The sequence below is a fragment of the Falco peregrinus genome, chromosome 12 (genome assembly GCF_023634155.1).
Source record: "Falco peregrinus isolate bFalPer1 chromosome 12, bFalPer1.pri, whole genome shotgun sequence".
NCBI lineage: Eukaryota > Metazoa > Chordata > Aves > Falconiformes > Falconidae > Falco > Falco peregrinus.
The window spans coordinates 24,775,650-24,790,071 of NC_073732.1; the positions used below are offsets into that span (position 1 = coordinate 24,775,650).

Here is a 14,422-nt window from a genome sequence, read left to right on the forward strand (position 1 = left end):
CTACTGACAAGCTCTTATGCAGATTATTCCTCTGCTGTTTTTTGAAAGCAGCAGAACATGAGTGTTGGCTTACTTTTACTACAGTCGGCTCCAATGAAACCAGGCGCGCAGTCACACGTTCCCGACGCAGGGTCGCAGTGGGCTCCATTCATGCATTTACAGGGGTTTTGGCAGTTCGAACCGTAAGTACCTTTTGGGCACCCTGTATCAAAAGAGCAAAATAGCAATTAGGCAATGTTGTTACTGGGCTTCTTGCATTTAATGTCATAAGCACTTTGTTGCTTTCAACCCAAATGAGGTTTTCATTTTCTAACTATTCACTTCTGGAGGGCCAGGAGGAGGCACTGACCAGCAGATGGGTGCCCCGGGCAATGCACTCCGTGGGGCAGCAAGGCAGCGCTGCCTCGCGGTGTCAGACCCCTGGGGAGCTGCACCAACCGCTGCCACCAAGCCTGGTCCGACAGCTCCTGGCTCTGCCTGCTCCTCCCATTCCTCATAGGTGACAGTAACAAGAAAAGCAAGCCCAGTTCTTCAGAGGTTTTCCTCTTTCTGTTCCAAATCAACCTGTGCCCCCTTTCCCTCCCATGGCAGAGGTGGGGAGAGTTGGGGCCCCGGTCCCTCTTCCTTTGGGCAGCAACAGCCTGGTTTGCCTGAGATGGTGAGAAGCCGTATCTGCGCCTTTCAGCAGACCAGTTATGGAGCAGGTCTTGTCTTCTAAAAATGTTTTAAGTTGGAGAAAATTTGTTTCCTCTATAATCTACTCCTTCCCTCCAAACTGGAGCTGCCATTGCTCTGGCACGTCTAGTGGGCTGTGGATGGAAGACTATGAAAACCTGCACATGACAATAAGAGGGAATTTCAGAAGACACCTTCTCAGAAGGTAGATACAGGAGAAAGATGGTTTAAATGCAAAGCCAGAAAATTCTTTGAGGAAAAACCCAAAACATCTCTATTTTGTAATAACCAGAAGAAACATTAGACCTGGATGGATTGCTGGGCCAGTGTTACGTAGCAACCAGCTGTCCATGAAGAGGTTTTCCAGGTGGTCACGGGTATTTTTAGACAGCTAACACTGAAGGAGCGCTGAATACAACATCAGGAAGACACGAATGCATCTGCCACGCTTGGCTCACGTCTTCAAGATACTCTTTAGGGTGACAGAGGCTGCAAATGAGGAAAATAGCTGGGCAGAGCTGCTACACACGTGCCTCTGTCTGCCAGGGCTGCCTTCAGCACGGTACCACCAGATTCTGGAGATGCAGGTTATTCTCTTAATTTTCCAGTGTACTGGAAAAGGGAGAAGCTGCTGCTTTTAGAGCAACACGATCATCATTGAACAGTTACACCAGTGTTACTACCTCTACATGTCACTTCTTTGCTCCTTCCTTCCCTCTCTTCCCTGGTAAAAGGAAGCCTATGGCTACTTTGGAAATCTGGTTGAATATAATATTTGTACATGTCTCCAAGCAACAGATCTCTCACAATCTGTGCATAAATAAATTTATGTATTTTCTCTCTTTCCTGAAGGCATGCAGGCATGGGCTGAGTGGCTGGAGAAATCTCTAGATTTTTGAACTATTCAATAGAGAGGGAGAGCTTATGGTGAAGCTTTAAAGGGATACCTTTTAAAATAAAACTGAAAATTGGATTCTGCTCAAATCAGGCTAGCAGATCATCAGGACTAAACAGATACACACTTTTATTACATGCAGATACTCTCCCCAGCCCTTCTCAACCATGGCTTCTTCTCAATGAATACTTCGTCATCAGTGCTTCCATCTATCAGCACAGAAAATCTGTTTCATGTGCAAACCCTGGCATCACAGAGTAACATCTCTGCAACCCTGCAACATCTATTTCATTTTGACCAAGATGTGAAGTTAAAGATACACCCAGATTCAATTATTTAATTGGACTCTTAAGTTAATTTCTCTTCCTCCTCTTTTTCCCTTTGGTCATCATTTGGCTTTTCTCTTTTATTTTAGTTCTGTTTCCCACACTCCCAAACACGTTGCTTCTCCCTGGCAAAGCTTTCAGAGTTCGTTCCTCAGCTCAAGACTGGCAAGAACTGCTCCATTACTGAAAGGGATGCAGTAATTCCTTCCTTCCCAATTTATTTACCCTTGCAGGATTTTATTTATTTCGATCCAATCGGAAGCAGCACAAGCAGGGCAAAACCATCAGCTGCGACGCTCATGTGATTATTAACAAGGCCATCTCATCTGTTACTACTTTGCAGCAGAACTTCTATGCAGACAGCTAGGGCATTTACACAGTGTCCTGCCCTTTCAGTAGGCTCTGCCTGTATAAAGAGGGTTAGCCTCTAACCACCAGTTATCTCATAAAGACATTTTCTAATTTAACAGTTTCCTGTGCATCTGACATGTTTTTCTGAGAACAGCAGGAGCAGCAGCCAGATTTCTAACTTATTTCCTAATTTTTTCCTTCTGGTTTGAGTGGGTTTGCCATGACCAAGAGCTCCTAAATTTTTTCATACCAACTGGTCTTTTCTTACCTACATCATTAATTGCATTTCCAAAAAAATAACTTCTGAAGCATCCTGTTACCCACACCTTGAAGGTGAAGCTGGTGAAGTCTTTCTGGCTCAGGGTTCACCCAGCCCAGTAAATGTCACAGAGAGATAAAAAAACACATGGGTTTTTTTATCCATTACAACACCACTTACTGCTTTTTATTCATAACTTCACTCAAGTAGATCTGCCCGTCCACCGAGTTATGGACAATTGATGGGAACCTTATTGCTAGTTTGTCTGCTTCCTCTGGATCCTGCCAAGAGACTGTTTCAGCTCTTCACTCCAAAATTTGAGAACATGAAAGCCTCGTTGCTCTTGGCTCCTGGAAATTTGACTTCCCAGCCAACTACACCTTTTATAGATACTTTCGTGAACCTTTTTTCACAGTACTATAAATATAGCAACAGTTGCCAGAAACCATTTCCAGCAGCATCCAACCACATGTTGACTGGACTGAAGCCCATTTCACGTCTTTGGGAGCGGCTCCCTATGCTGTTTTTAATATTATATTGAAAGCTTCTTCATGCTGGAGCAGCCCCAGTTCTCCCTGTAGTGAGGATGGTGGGAACATGGAGTATTCCCACCAGTCACGCTAGCTATCCTTGGTTATCAGACAGTCACTGCAGAATCGGGTCCACAATCTTTCACTCCGTTGACCTAAACCTAAAAATAACTCACACTTCAGCTGTTTTCCTTCCATTTTTGTGTCTGTCTATGCAATGGTCAGAGTGGCATAAGGGAGAAGAGCTAAAAAAACCCCAAGACAAGACAAATTTTCTCTCTCTGTGAACCTCCCACATTCCATTATGTCTCTAGTAAATGTTTAACAAAACTGTATCAATCAAATGGGAATTTGCTGTGCAAGATACTGTGTATTTTTGGAATCTAAGAGAACACCATGCCATGAAGGCTCACGTCTCATATGCTATAGGTTTAATCCTAGCTACACAGAAGACCATGGCAAAATCCCCTCTGAATACAATGAAACACAGATTTCATTTTTGTAAGTAATTTCTTTTACATCGGAACTTCAGTGTAATTATTAATGCTTTAAATGTTTAAATTCTGAAATAAAAACTTAAGGATCTAAGCAAGCTTGAGGACATTAACTATAATCTATAGAAATTTAGTAGTACATGCACAGGTAATGACTGCTGAAAGATTGCTACATAAAAGTAATAGGCTAACCATGATTAAGTCTTTTAAAATGATACTGTTAAATAGTTGATCTCCACTACTGCTGTACTATACTATTTATTATAATCTAATGTATAATGGATCCAGATGGCTTTAACCTAGATGTTGAAGGCTGGATTTCAATCTCACGTACAGCGAGAACTGATGTACAAAGGACGATAGAATCAATCCTTAAATTTACATTTGTATTTTAAAGAATAACTTGTGATGACATGACAGTAATACAAATGCCCATCTCTAAAATGAGGCTCTTTCCTATTTCTACTCTAGGAACAAAGCACAGGTTTAACCCTTACTAGAGCTCCATATATTGCAGCTGGCCTTTATGTCGAAATTGTCACCCCAAAAAGCAAGTGAACCAAAGAGAGCGCCGCGCTGGATTCCTACGAAAGGAAAATCAGTGTTCACCAAAGAGAACAAGACTAGGCTTGAAAGACTACAGCTTTTTTTTTTTTTTTAAAAAAAACAACAAAAACCAAACCCACAACTAAAACCCGAGACCATTACAAGCCATGGAGTAAAAACAAAATTAAAGTTGTAAATAAAAAGGTAATTGACTGTCTCCTTTATTGGATATGTCGGTATATGTTTCTTATCAATTGCCACATTCCACCAGAAACCAACTTTACAGATGTCCTAAAAAACCAGCCTAAGGCATGTGGATCTGGGAATATTTTTTATGATGGAGTGCTTGGCCAATTGGCATTTTGTCCTCCACACTAGTCACCATTTTTCAATCTAGAGTAACAATTTGTTTAATTTGATTGTTCCTCAGAAGGTCCTACAACTCAAGTGACTTTATGAATCCCTTAGATTTACTGCCAATTGCAGCTTGTTGTTTTGCAATAACCATTTGTCCTCACTTGAGCACACAGAGATTTTGGGAAGTGTTTTGGCCTAGGTATTGGGAAATGAAAGAGCTGCAGGTGTAGCTGCAGAGGAGAGGTGTAAATGCAGAGGATGATAGTGATATCCTTCAGCATGGCATGAAATTGAAAATAATTTAGCTAGTAAATGAGTCTTTCTTTTTTTTTTAACAGGTATTTTGATTATTGTAAATTAACACAACCTACGCTTTCTTTCTCTCAGTCAGCGCTGAAGATACTGGCACAGATGAACTCCAAGTGCCAGCACATGCTGCTGTGTAACTCAGTCCTGGGCATCCCACAAAGATACTCACGGAGGTGGCAGCGGGCCCCGAAGTACCCCGGGCGGCACGCACAGTCTCCGGTCACCGGGTGACATTCCTCATTCTCAGCAGAGCACTGACATACTCGGTTACAGTTCTTACCATACGTGCCCGGTGGACAAGCTTGGGGAAGAGGAAATGTAAACCAATAAATTAAATTTGTCTTGGTAAATATAACACTCAAACAAAGAGCGAGCTCAAATTTATTAAATAAAATCCCTGCCTACAGAACGACGCTCTCCTCCGGGACTTTGGATTTATTACATTTACTTGGGGGTTACTTCACTGCTTGATTTTGTTTCGTTCAGTCAATTTGTGCCCAACTGTCAAGAGCCAGATACAATTTTCTTGTCACTAGAAAAAATCATAGGGAAATGTCAGGTAAAATTGACTAAAATAACAGTGTAATTCACAAGGGACCAGACATTGGATAAAGACATTCTACCTTTTGCGGGGAGTTTAAACTTGCAAAGCTGCTGTAGCCCCAGCATCTTCACGGGTTTCATTTTGCCTGTTGACAGCCACATTGCCTACAGGTTTTGGACTTCCCACGTCTAATTCTTACATCTCACTTCCCTTAAGTTGCCCTGGTTGTGGGTCAGGATTTAGAGTCCTTTAGTGGAGGATATGGGACACCAATGTCAATACTTTTAATTCTTTTTTTTTTTGTTGTTTTGGTTTTTTTTTTTCTTTTTGCTTGAGCGCTGCTCAGGCGAAGCATTGTAAGGAAGAACAAAGTCAAAATTATGCAGCTGCGGCTGCGGTCACAGAACAAACCTGCTTTCAAAGACAGCTCCAGACAGCCAAACTCAACACTGACGAAAAACCAGATAATGACATTTCCACGAGCTCCGACAGCAGGAATAGATGGTCTCTCACGGGGACAAGGCCAGCAGAAAGCAGAGCTGCTGCCTTACCCACGGCACAGCAATGGCCACGGGCAGGAGCCGGGCTCTGCTGGCACCTCCTCAGTCAGTTTTGATCCAGTTTAGCCCCAGCTGCTCCCTGCCAGCCTGGGAGCTGCAAACAGAGAGAGGGCAAATGCCGCCAGCCGAGACTGTGCCAGGCACGGAGGTCAGAGCCAGCCAAACCACTTAGGCGAGTGACAAGCAGCCCTGGTCCATCTCCACTGCTGCGAGGTTGCTGCCTCCTCCCTCTTCAGGCATTATATCATCAAGTTTTTCTTTAAGAAATTAATTTCTTGATTTACAAGGGAAGTATTTGCATTCTTATAACAAACTTACTTTTCTCACAGCCGTAGCCGGTGAATCCTGGAGGACAGCCGCAGGCGCCCGTCAGGGAATGGCAGGGGGCACCCACGGGACACCGGCATCGCTGGGCACAGCCCACGCCGTAGCGGCCGGGCAAGCAAGCTGCAACGATGCAAACCATCCTTGTTAGGGTACAAGGCAGGGGCCAGGCACGATGCTGCAAAGCTACCCCCCATCCCCGCGAGCTGTCCCCAGCTCTAGATCTGGGAGGAATGTACGTACCGACATTGACCTCCCGTCGTAATGCCCAGCAGACACTCACGTTTGTCACAGTGCCTCCCTCGCCATCCCTTTTCACAGTGACACACTCCAGTTTGGTGGTGGCAGGACAAGGCGTGTACACAGTCACAGTGCTCCTCGCACTGCTTGCCAAACAGTCCCAGGGGGCAGACTGCGAGGAGAAGCAGAGAGAGCAACAGTTCCTCCCGCTGCCCGGAGAGCATCCGTCGCTGGCAAACGAGCCAATATTGCTGTTCGTGCACATGGCGATGTATACTTAGAAGACTGAACGCCCAGAAAATATCTTTGAAATAATATATTAAAAATACTAAAAGCATTTAGTGTTGGCTATTAATGACTCCACACATGAATGTTTGCAATGACTTAGTCATAGTCTAGAGTACAAATCCAGGTGATGCCTACAGAGATGGTGATGCCACTCACTTTTACATACACAATCACACACAGACAAAGTGACAGAAGTTTGAACAGAGAAAATACGTTGTGTCCATGTACTGTTTCCGACCTCACAGGTCTCGGCAAAGCGATCAAAGAGGAAGCAAGGCCTGAAGAAAAGGAAGGTGGGCACTGCAAAGACTTTACAGCTCACACTGGTGGCTGAGGCTTTGTGAATCCTCAGCACCTCAGGAGACATCAGAAAATTTCTTGCAAATGGCTTGCAAAAATCACAGCACCTCAGTGGCCAAACTGAAAGCACATTTCAAGTCAGCTGATACCTACTGCTTACAAGATTTCTATTTCAGGGATTTACATGGCTCTAAACATGCCAGACAGCTATGTCAAACCTGGGCAATTTGGACCACATGCCAGATCGATACAAGCTGAACCATTACAGCTCAGTTTGCTGAGCACCTCTCAATGACCCTCAGAGGTGCAGCAGCATATGGCTGATCTGGCAAACTCTTCCTACAACTCGCTCCTTTTTATATGTTCTTGCTTGTACCCGTGAGGTAGAGTAATAACCTTCATTTTCTTTGCAGGCAGAGAACAAAAGTAGGAGGAAATAAAATGATTTGGACAAGGGCATGTATTTGTGGTTGGGCAGAGACCTGCCTGCAGGGCTCCTGAGACACATGGTGAGCACTGACACCGGCGTTATTTCTTTTTGGCCTACGGAATACTGGAAAAGTAAGATACAAAATGGAAATGGACTTCACGTTGTGGAGGGAAATGGCTGATTGCAGAAAAGGATGTTAAAAAAAAGCATCTGCAGAAGGAACTTCCCTTACCAGCATCACAGTCGTCCCCAGTCCAGCCAGCGTGGCAGATGCATTTCCCCGAGCGCTGGTCACAAACACCATGGTGGCAGCTGCAGTTCTGCTGACAGCCCTCTCCGTACCTCCCATCCCCACACTCTGAAATGAGATGGGGGAGACTGATGGGGGGTGGGGGGGGGGGGAGAGGAGCAGGCTGGAGGGGCTCCCAGAAGAACACACTGAGGACTCTGAAATATGGTGAGCCACCTAAGCTGGTCCTAAAAACTGCAGTGAGGGAGATTTTTAAGCCTCCCTTGACAAAATTCTCTAGAAACACATTATTTTCCTCTTGGAGAATTTCTTTTATTGCTTTTTTTCTCATCAAATGGAGTTTATTACACATCTTCCTTGTTCCCAAGGGACAGAGAATAGCTTATTCCTCTTCTCCGTGCAGCCAGTTTCTAGCACTATGGTATGTCTGCGTGCCCACACCGTATCTCCCCTCAGCTTTAGTCTCTGGCCAAATAATCTGAATTTTTTCAGCCTCTCCACACCTGGTGCTCTCCAGCCCTCTTGCCCCTCCTCTCTTTCTTTTTCTGGACTGTCTCAAACCACACCTCAACAGTACTGGATTTCCTTGCAAAGTGACTGAAATGAGGTGCTAGAGGAGGGGAGGATGTGATGATACTCACCCAACTCACACGCTATCCCAGTCCAACCCTGGGGACAGAGGCACTCGCCCGTCACACGGTCACACTTTGCTTGGCCATGGCAGACACAGCGCTGTAGGCAGTTTGCACCATACCATCCAGGAGGACAGGCTGCGGAGAGGAGGTAGGACAAAAGCCCTCCATTAAGAAGTGCAGGAGAAGGAGGCAGGTTAAACACAACCTCTCCCAGCTTATACCCCTTCTTGCCCTGGTGATCATGGAGATACGGCGGGAGGTACAGAAGTGTACAAATGGGCCACGACTGATGGAATTACACAGACCAGTGTAAAACTGGTCTGGGAACAAAACAGGTGATGAAGGGAATTTGCTATGACCCACGAAACAACCTTGAGATTTGCTGTTTGCACCTACAAAACCCACAGAACCATAGAATCATTTAGGTTGGAAAGGACCTTGGAGATCATCAAGTCCAACCGCTAACCCAGCACTGCCGAGCCCACCACTAAGCCATGTCCCTAAGCACCGCATCTACGTGGTTTTTTTAAACTCCTCCAGGGATGGTGATTGCACCACCTCCCTGGGCAGCCTGTGCCAATGCTCGACCACCCTTTCCATGAAGAAATTTTCCCTAATAACCAACCTAAACCTCCCCTGGTGCAGCTTGAGGCTCTTTCCTCTTGCTCTGTTGCTAGTTACCTGAGAGAAGAGACTGACCCCCACCTTGTTACAACCTCCTTCCAGGCAGCTGTAGAGAGCAGTAAGATCCCCCCTGAGCCCCTTTTCTCCAGGCTGAGCCCCCCCAGCTCCCACCCACCAGACTGGTGCCTCAGCCCCTTCCCCAGCTCTGTTGCCCCTATCCAGACGTGCCCCAGCACCGCAGCATCCCTCTTGTAGCGAGGGGCCCAAAACATCTCTTTGTGCTGAGAAAGCCGGTGAGACTCAAGGAGCTACTGAATTGCCTGGTTTTAGGTTTTCTTTGTACAGTCCTCTTAAAATCACAATTCCTTTTCTAAGTGATCCTGCTACCCACAGCTGGCTGACGACATCTCACAGTTGACCTAATTTTAATTAAGCAAGTTTATTAATTCCCATCACAATCAGTTCCTATGGATAGAACCTAATTTTTTTTGACACAAAAAATACCTCCATCATGTGCTAGAGTGGTACCTTTGTAAGATGTTAACATCTTACATAACAGTAAAAAGTTCTCACTCTGCAAAAGCAGTCACCAGAGGATGGCTCACCCAGCCTTGTACGCTTGGTCTACACCTCCTTACTTCCAAAGAGAAAAGAAATCCCCCAGCATATCATTAAATAGAAAGGGAATGTTTGACAATGTCTTCATATTTGAGAACGGCTTAATTTTTGCTTTAGTTTTGTATCTGAGGTCTTCATGGAAACCAGAAAATTTTAGGTTGTGTCACACATGTAATCAAGAAAAATTTGGTGCTTTCCCAATATTTTATTCCTTCATGGAAAGGGCTCTTCCTGTTAGCTTTTAAAGGAGGACCCACTTAAATGACATATTCCTCTACCCTGCCAGCTTCCACCCCCTCTCCCCAGCCATCCTCTTGGTTCACTGAAGAGCAGCTGCTGCTTGCGTGGAGGTGCTGACTCCAAAGCCCAGCTCAATCAGGAGCACCTGCAGCAGCATCCCCAACTCTGTGGCACTGTTTATGGTGTCACGTACCTCATGGCAGAGGCACAGAAAAGGGAGCCTTCTGCAACGGGGATGGACAGACTTTTTCTGGAGGCTTGGGTGCAGGGGGTTAGGATGTGTGACATAAGTCTTAGCGCAGCCTTTCTTTGCCAGCCTCTTTTTTTAAGGCTACTTGGAGTTGGGCTTGTGCTTGAGTCAAACATATCAGCCCAATTGCCAAGGCTGGAAGTCCCAAGGCCTTTCACATGTTCTGGATTTAGCCTATGTCTGTCTGGGACAGCATACGGTAATGATGAGGATCAGTTGGGCACAGGATGGTAGAGCAGGCCATAGAAAAGAAACAGTTTTATTTCAGTGTCATAACTGGGGATTTTGTGGACCTTTTCTCTCATAATCAGCCTTCAAAATCAGCTCTCTTTCAGTTTATGACTCTGTTTCAGCCCTCCCTGCCCCATGCACACTGAGCTCCTACAACATAGTGTCACAGATTTACGTAATGGACTGATTCACATCACTGTGCGGATACAAAACCAGTGACAACACAGGGCAATGAGCTGATAATTAAAATATCAATGAATCCCCCTGAGCAGAAATTTTCTTTTCCCCTTGGATTTCCAACTTTACCCTCTTGGCAGGTGGCTCCTTTCCACCCTGGGCTACAAAGGCACATCCCGGTGATGTGATGACAGAGCGCTCCGTTGTGACAGTGACAAGCGTGGCTGCAGCCTGGCCCGTAGCTGTCCCCCTGGCAGGCTGCAACGAGAGAAGTCCAAAAAACCCATCAGGAAGCATCAAAGGTGGCATCGGACACAGCAAACCTGAGCCACAACCCAGCACGAAGGAAATTAGTTTGGAAGTGGCTTCACGCTTTTCCACATCATAAGGGTGCCTAAGTCTGTATATTAACCACGCCTGACACTAAATAACGTGGCTTAAAAATATGTATCATAGCACCTTCTGAAGAGGTTTTTATCGAAGGGCAGGATCGCTTGGGTGATGGATCAGCTGTCATCCCCTGCCCTGCGGAAAGTCTTTGTGCTAAACTAATGGTCCAGCAGAACCGCCAGCTTGACAGCCTGGGTATTTATTTGCATCCTGGTAAGAGAACTGACAACTTCATTGTTTTCAGTGTTCATTTTTCACAGCTGGATGCCTTCGCTCACCCAGAGTCTCATTCTTTGGTCAGAGAGGGGTGATATTTTCAATGCATTCAGTTAAGCAGCTGGCTCCCAGGTGAAAACTTAACGCAGCCATCTCGCAAACGTACACTTGCTGCAGCTCCATTTTCAGTGCAGCTGCCTATGAAAAATGGTAGTGATAAAACTCCTGTAAGTCTCCATTGCACTGGAGATTTGGATAGCTTTAACGGCTGGAAAACACACAGTACTGCTGCCCTGTTTTCTTCAGATATCACCCAAAAAATACAAAATGAGTTGAAGAAGTTGGATAGCCTCCTTGCACAGTTTTTGTGCCTGCCTTGCAGAGGCTCTCCTTCACTTGTATGAAGCTGTCAGAGCCTCTCATCCCTGCAGCGCTGCTGGCAAGCATCGGAGAGGCAAAAAAAGCCCTGATCCATGATCCAGAAGAATGTCACATTCAGCAAGTTCAGGACATCTTCCAGGATCAGACACAAACATTGATTTTTCACCAAAACCTCTATGCCTTTGAGGGTGTCAGTGTGCAGAACAAGGTGCAGCGCAGTGGGAGGAAATGTCCCTGGGGACCGAAAGGAGGCATGAAACCACCTTGACCTCAGGGGTGAACTTGGTTGACAGCATCTGACCCATTCTCAGCCCTTTTCTTCCCATCTGAGGACTTCCAGCTTCCCAAGGCAGTTCTCACAGACACCATTTCTCTCAGGACTGCTTTTCAACAGTGCTCATTTTTGTCATCGCTTGGACCCCATCCACACTGAAACCACAAGAAAGTGCAGGAGCTCAGTCCCATCACAGTTAAAGTTTGTTCTGCAAATGAGGCTTGGTTGCCAAGTTAAAAGTTCAGCCCATCCTACAGAGCTCTGGCTCAGTTTTGGGAGCAGAACTAAATATTTCCACAATACAGAACAGAACTGTATCGTAACCAAGCCAAAGGAAAAAGCAGCTCATAACCAGGTCCCCTGACTTGTTCCTAGTGGTTCGTGTGAGGTTCTTGGCGTGTGCGTGCAAAGCTCTTGTTATGCTTACCGAGAAGACAAAAGACTTTTCCAGTGAAAATTCTGGTAATAAAGCAGAAATTCCTGGAGAAGAAATTTTTATTCTACTGGGTGGATACAAACATTTTTAGCCTCTTGGTAGGGCAGTCCTGATTATCAAAGCACTTTCCTGAAGATTAAGATAACAAGCGATGTATTAAAGCTATTTTAGGAAGTTCCACAACTGAATGTACAAATATCCCCGGGCCTTTTCTCCTTTCTTCATGACAAGTGCAAAGGGAAGAAGCAATAGAAAGGTTTAAATTATTAGACTTCCTGCTTCAAAATTTTCCTCTCAGTGCCTTTCCTCTGTAAGAGGAGGATTTCTTTGTTCGCAGTCTTTAAAATCCTTTTTTGCATGCAGAGTAAGGAACACATGAAACTGGAGATTTTCTTCCAGACTGGAAGTCAACAGCCATCAAAAGCATCAGGGAGCACAGGGAAATGATGGACGCTAACACTCTATAGGGTGTCCAGAAGCTTTGATTTCATGCAGCTCCTGTGGATTATTTCCCCCAAAATTGAACTTTGGCTTTAAAAGAACAGGATATTTGCAAAATCAAGTGCTTACACCCCGTGAAATGTCAGACCCCTGGTTACCAGCACCCTGAGTGGAGACTCTGACAGACCCGATCTTTCTGTGCTCGTTTATTTTGCAGACCAGCGTGGTCTCTTTCTTACCACAAGGAACTGCTTCTGCGAAGACCCTGCTGAGCCCCAACAGCTCCAAAAAGAGGCAGTTTTAGTACTAATACAATCAGTTTGGTGGCGGGTTTTTTTGGCAGGCTTTTTTGGCAGGCTGGAGTGGCGTTTGGTTGGATTTGGCTCTTTTTTTTGTTTGTTTGTTGTTTTTTTGGATTTTTTTTGAGATAGCAAAATTTGGGCAACTTTGATGGTTGTAGGAAGGTTACCCCTCTGGCACAAAGAGGTGCCACATGTCAAGTCCTGGCTTTGGTACCACTGTGGCATCACAGCACTCAATGAAACAGTTTATTAAAAAAAAAACCAAACCAAACAAGTAACACACTTTTCCTAAACCTCTTTCTCAGAAACCTAAGATATCTCAAGCGGACACTCAAAAAAACCAAACCCCAAACTAAAATAAATAAATAATAATCATCGAAGACAAGCTGAGGCAGACCTTGCTTGGCAGATTTCATCCCAGATTAATACAATTAATTTACAAGCAATTGAAAAACATGGTCTTGTAATGGAAAGCATTAGACAGCTTCAACAAAAGGCACTACTGTTCGTATTGCCCGTAATTAGATAGCAGTGTATAAAATGCACTGCATGGCCAGCTTAAGATCAATTCAAATCCCATGATGTCAAAATTATTCCTCAATATCCTTCAGCACACTGCCTGCAATCTGATTACTTGAGCACGAGTGCTGTCCTTCCAGCTGCTAGAGCTGGCAAGTCCCAGGAACTGGCAAGGTGAATATTAAACACCCAACAAGGATGGGGAGTGGTGGGCTGGTATCTCCAACCCATGGCTGCCCTACTGCGAGCAGCTCTGGAGGGGCGTGCCCAAGCTCCAGTCTTAAAATCGAAATGAAGATTCATCGTTTAGCCAAGAGAAAAGGAGGCTACCCTTTGCACCATTTACTGACCTCGCTCTTACAGGCCAAGGAGACCTCGGAGGCTTTGGCATCTTCACCAGCACGAGGAATAAATCAACCCAGCATAAAGCTCTACCGGCTGCAGCACCAGAGAATAAATAGTTGGGTTTTTTTCTCATGTGAGTAGAGGGGGGCACAGAAGGCCATTGACAAAGAGCTGCATTTCTTAATTGAATTTAATGAAATATGTAACAAAGCCTCCCATCCCTAATGCAGTCTAAGGAGCAGCAAAGGGCCAAGGTGACACATCGCTAGTGCAGTGGCTCAGCAGTAAAAATGGGCTGCGGCCAAGAAGCAAACACTGTACCTGTTCAGCAGCACCTTTTCTGCTCTTCGGTATAGCTACACGGCTCCGGCTCTGCACTTATTTCATGGTCAGCTCATTAACCTACATCCAAAAGGGAGTATCACCACCACCATCTTCAGGTGGTGGGGGATGAAGAGCCAAGTGTTCCTATGGGTGGGGGGTACACGGAGGCCAAAAGGACTGCAATAGTGGGATGTTTGCAGAAATATCGAAAAAATGAAAAGATTCACCAGCATTGATCCTCCTGTAAATCAAAAGAGCAGGGGATTTTGCAAAAGCCATTTCAGAAGACAGGTTGCGTTGTGTGGTGGGGGCAAATGAAAGAAAATATTTGAAGAGCAGCA

General features: G+C 45.2%; 1 protein-coding gene across 1 annotated transcript in view; it reads right to left on the bottom strand.

Moving 5' to 3' along the window:
• Window positions 1-14,422, bottom strand: part of LOC101919076 (multiple epidermal growth factor-like domains protein 6) — a 201,018-nt gene that overhangs the window by 11,978 nt on the left and 174,618 nt on the right. Inside the window, exons 24-30 of the mRNA XM_055817598.1 lie at window positions 10,583-10,711; window positions 8,320-8,448; window positions 7,661-7,786; window positions 6,454-6,582; window positions 6,165-6,293; window positions 4,912-5,043; window positions 74-202 (exon numbers count right to left, since the gene is read on the bottom strand). Coding sequence (XP_055673573.1) covers window positions 74-202; window positions 4,912-5,043; window positions 6,165-6,293; window positions 6,454-6,582; window positions 7,661-7,786; window positions 8,320-8,448; window positions 10,583-10,711 — 903 coding nt within the window. The remainder of the gene's footprint in view (window positions 1-73; window positions 203-4,911; window positions 5,044-6,164; window positions 6,294-6,453; window positions 6,583-7,660; window positions 7,787-8,319; window positions 8,449-10,582; window positions 10,712-14,422) is intronic.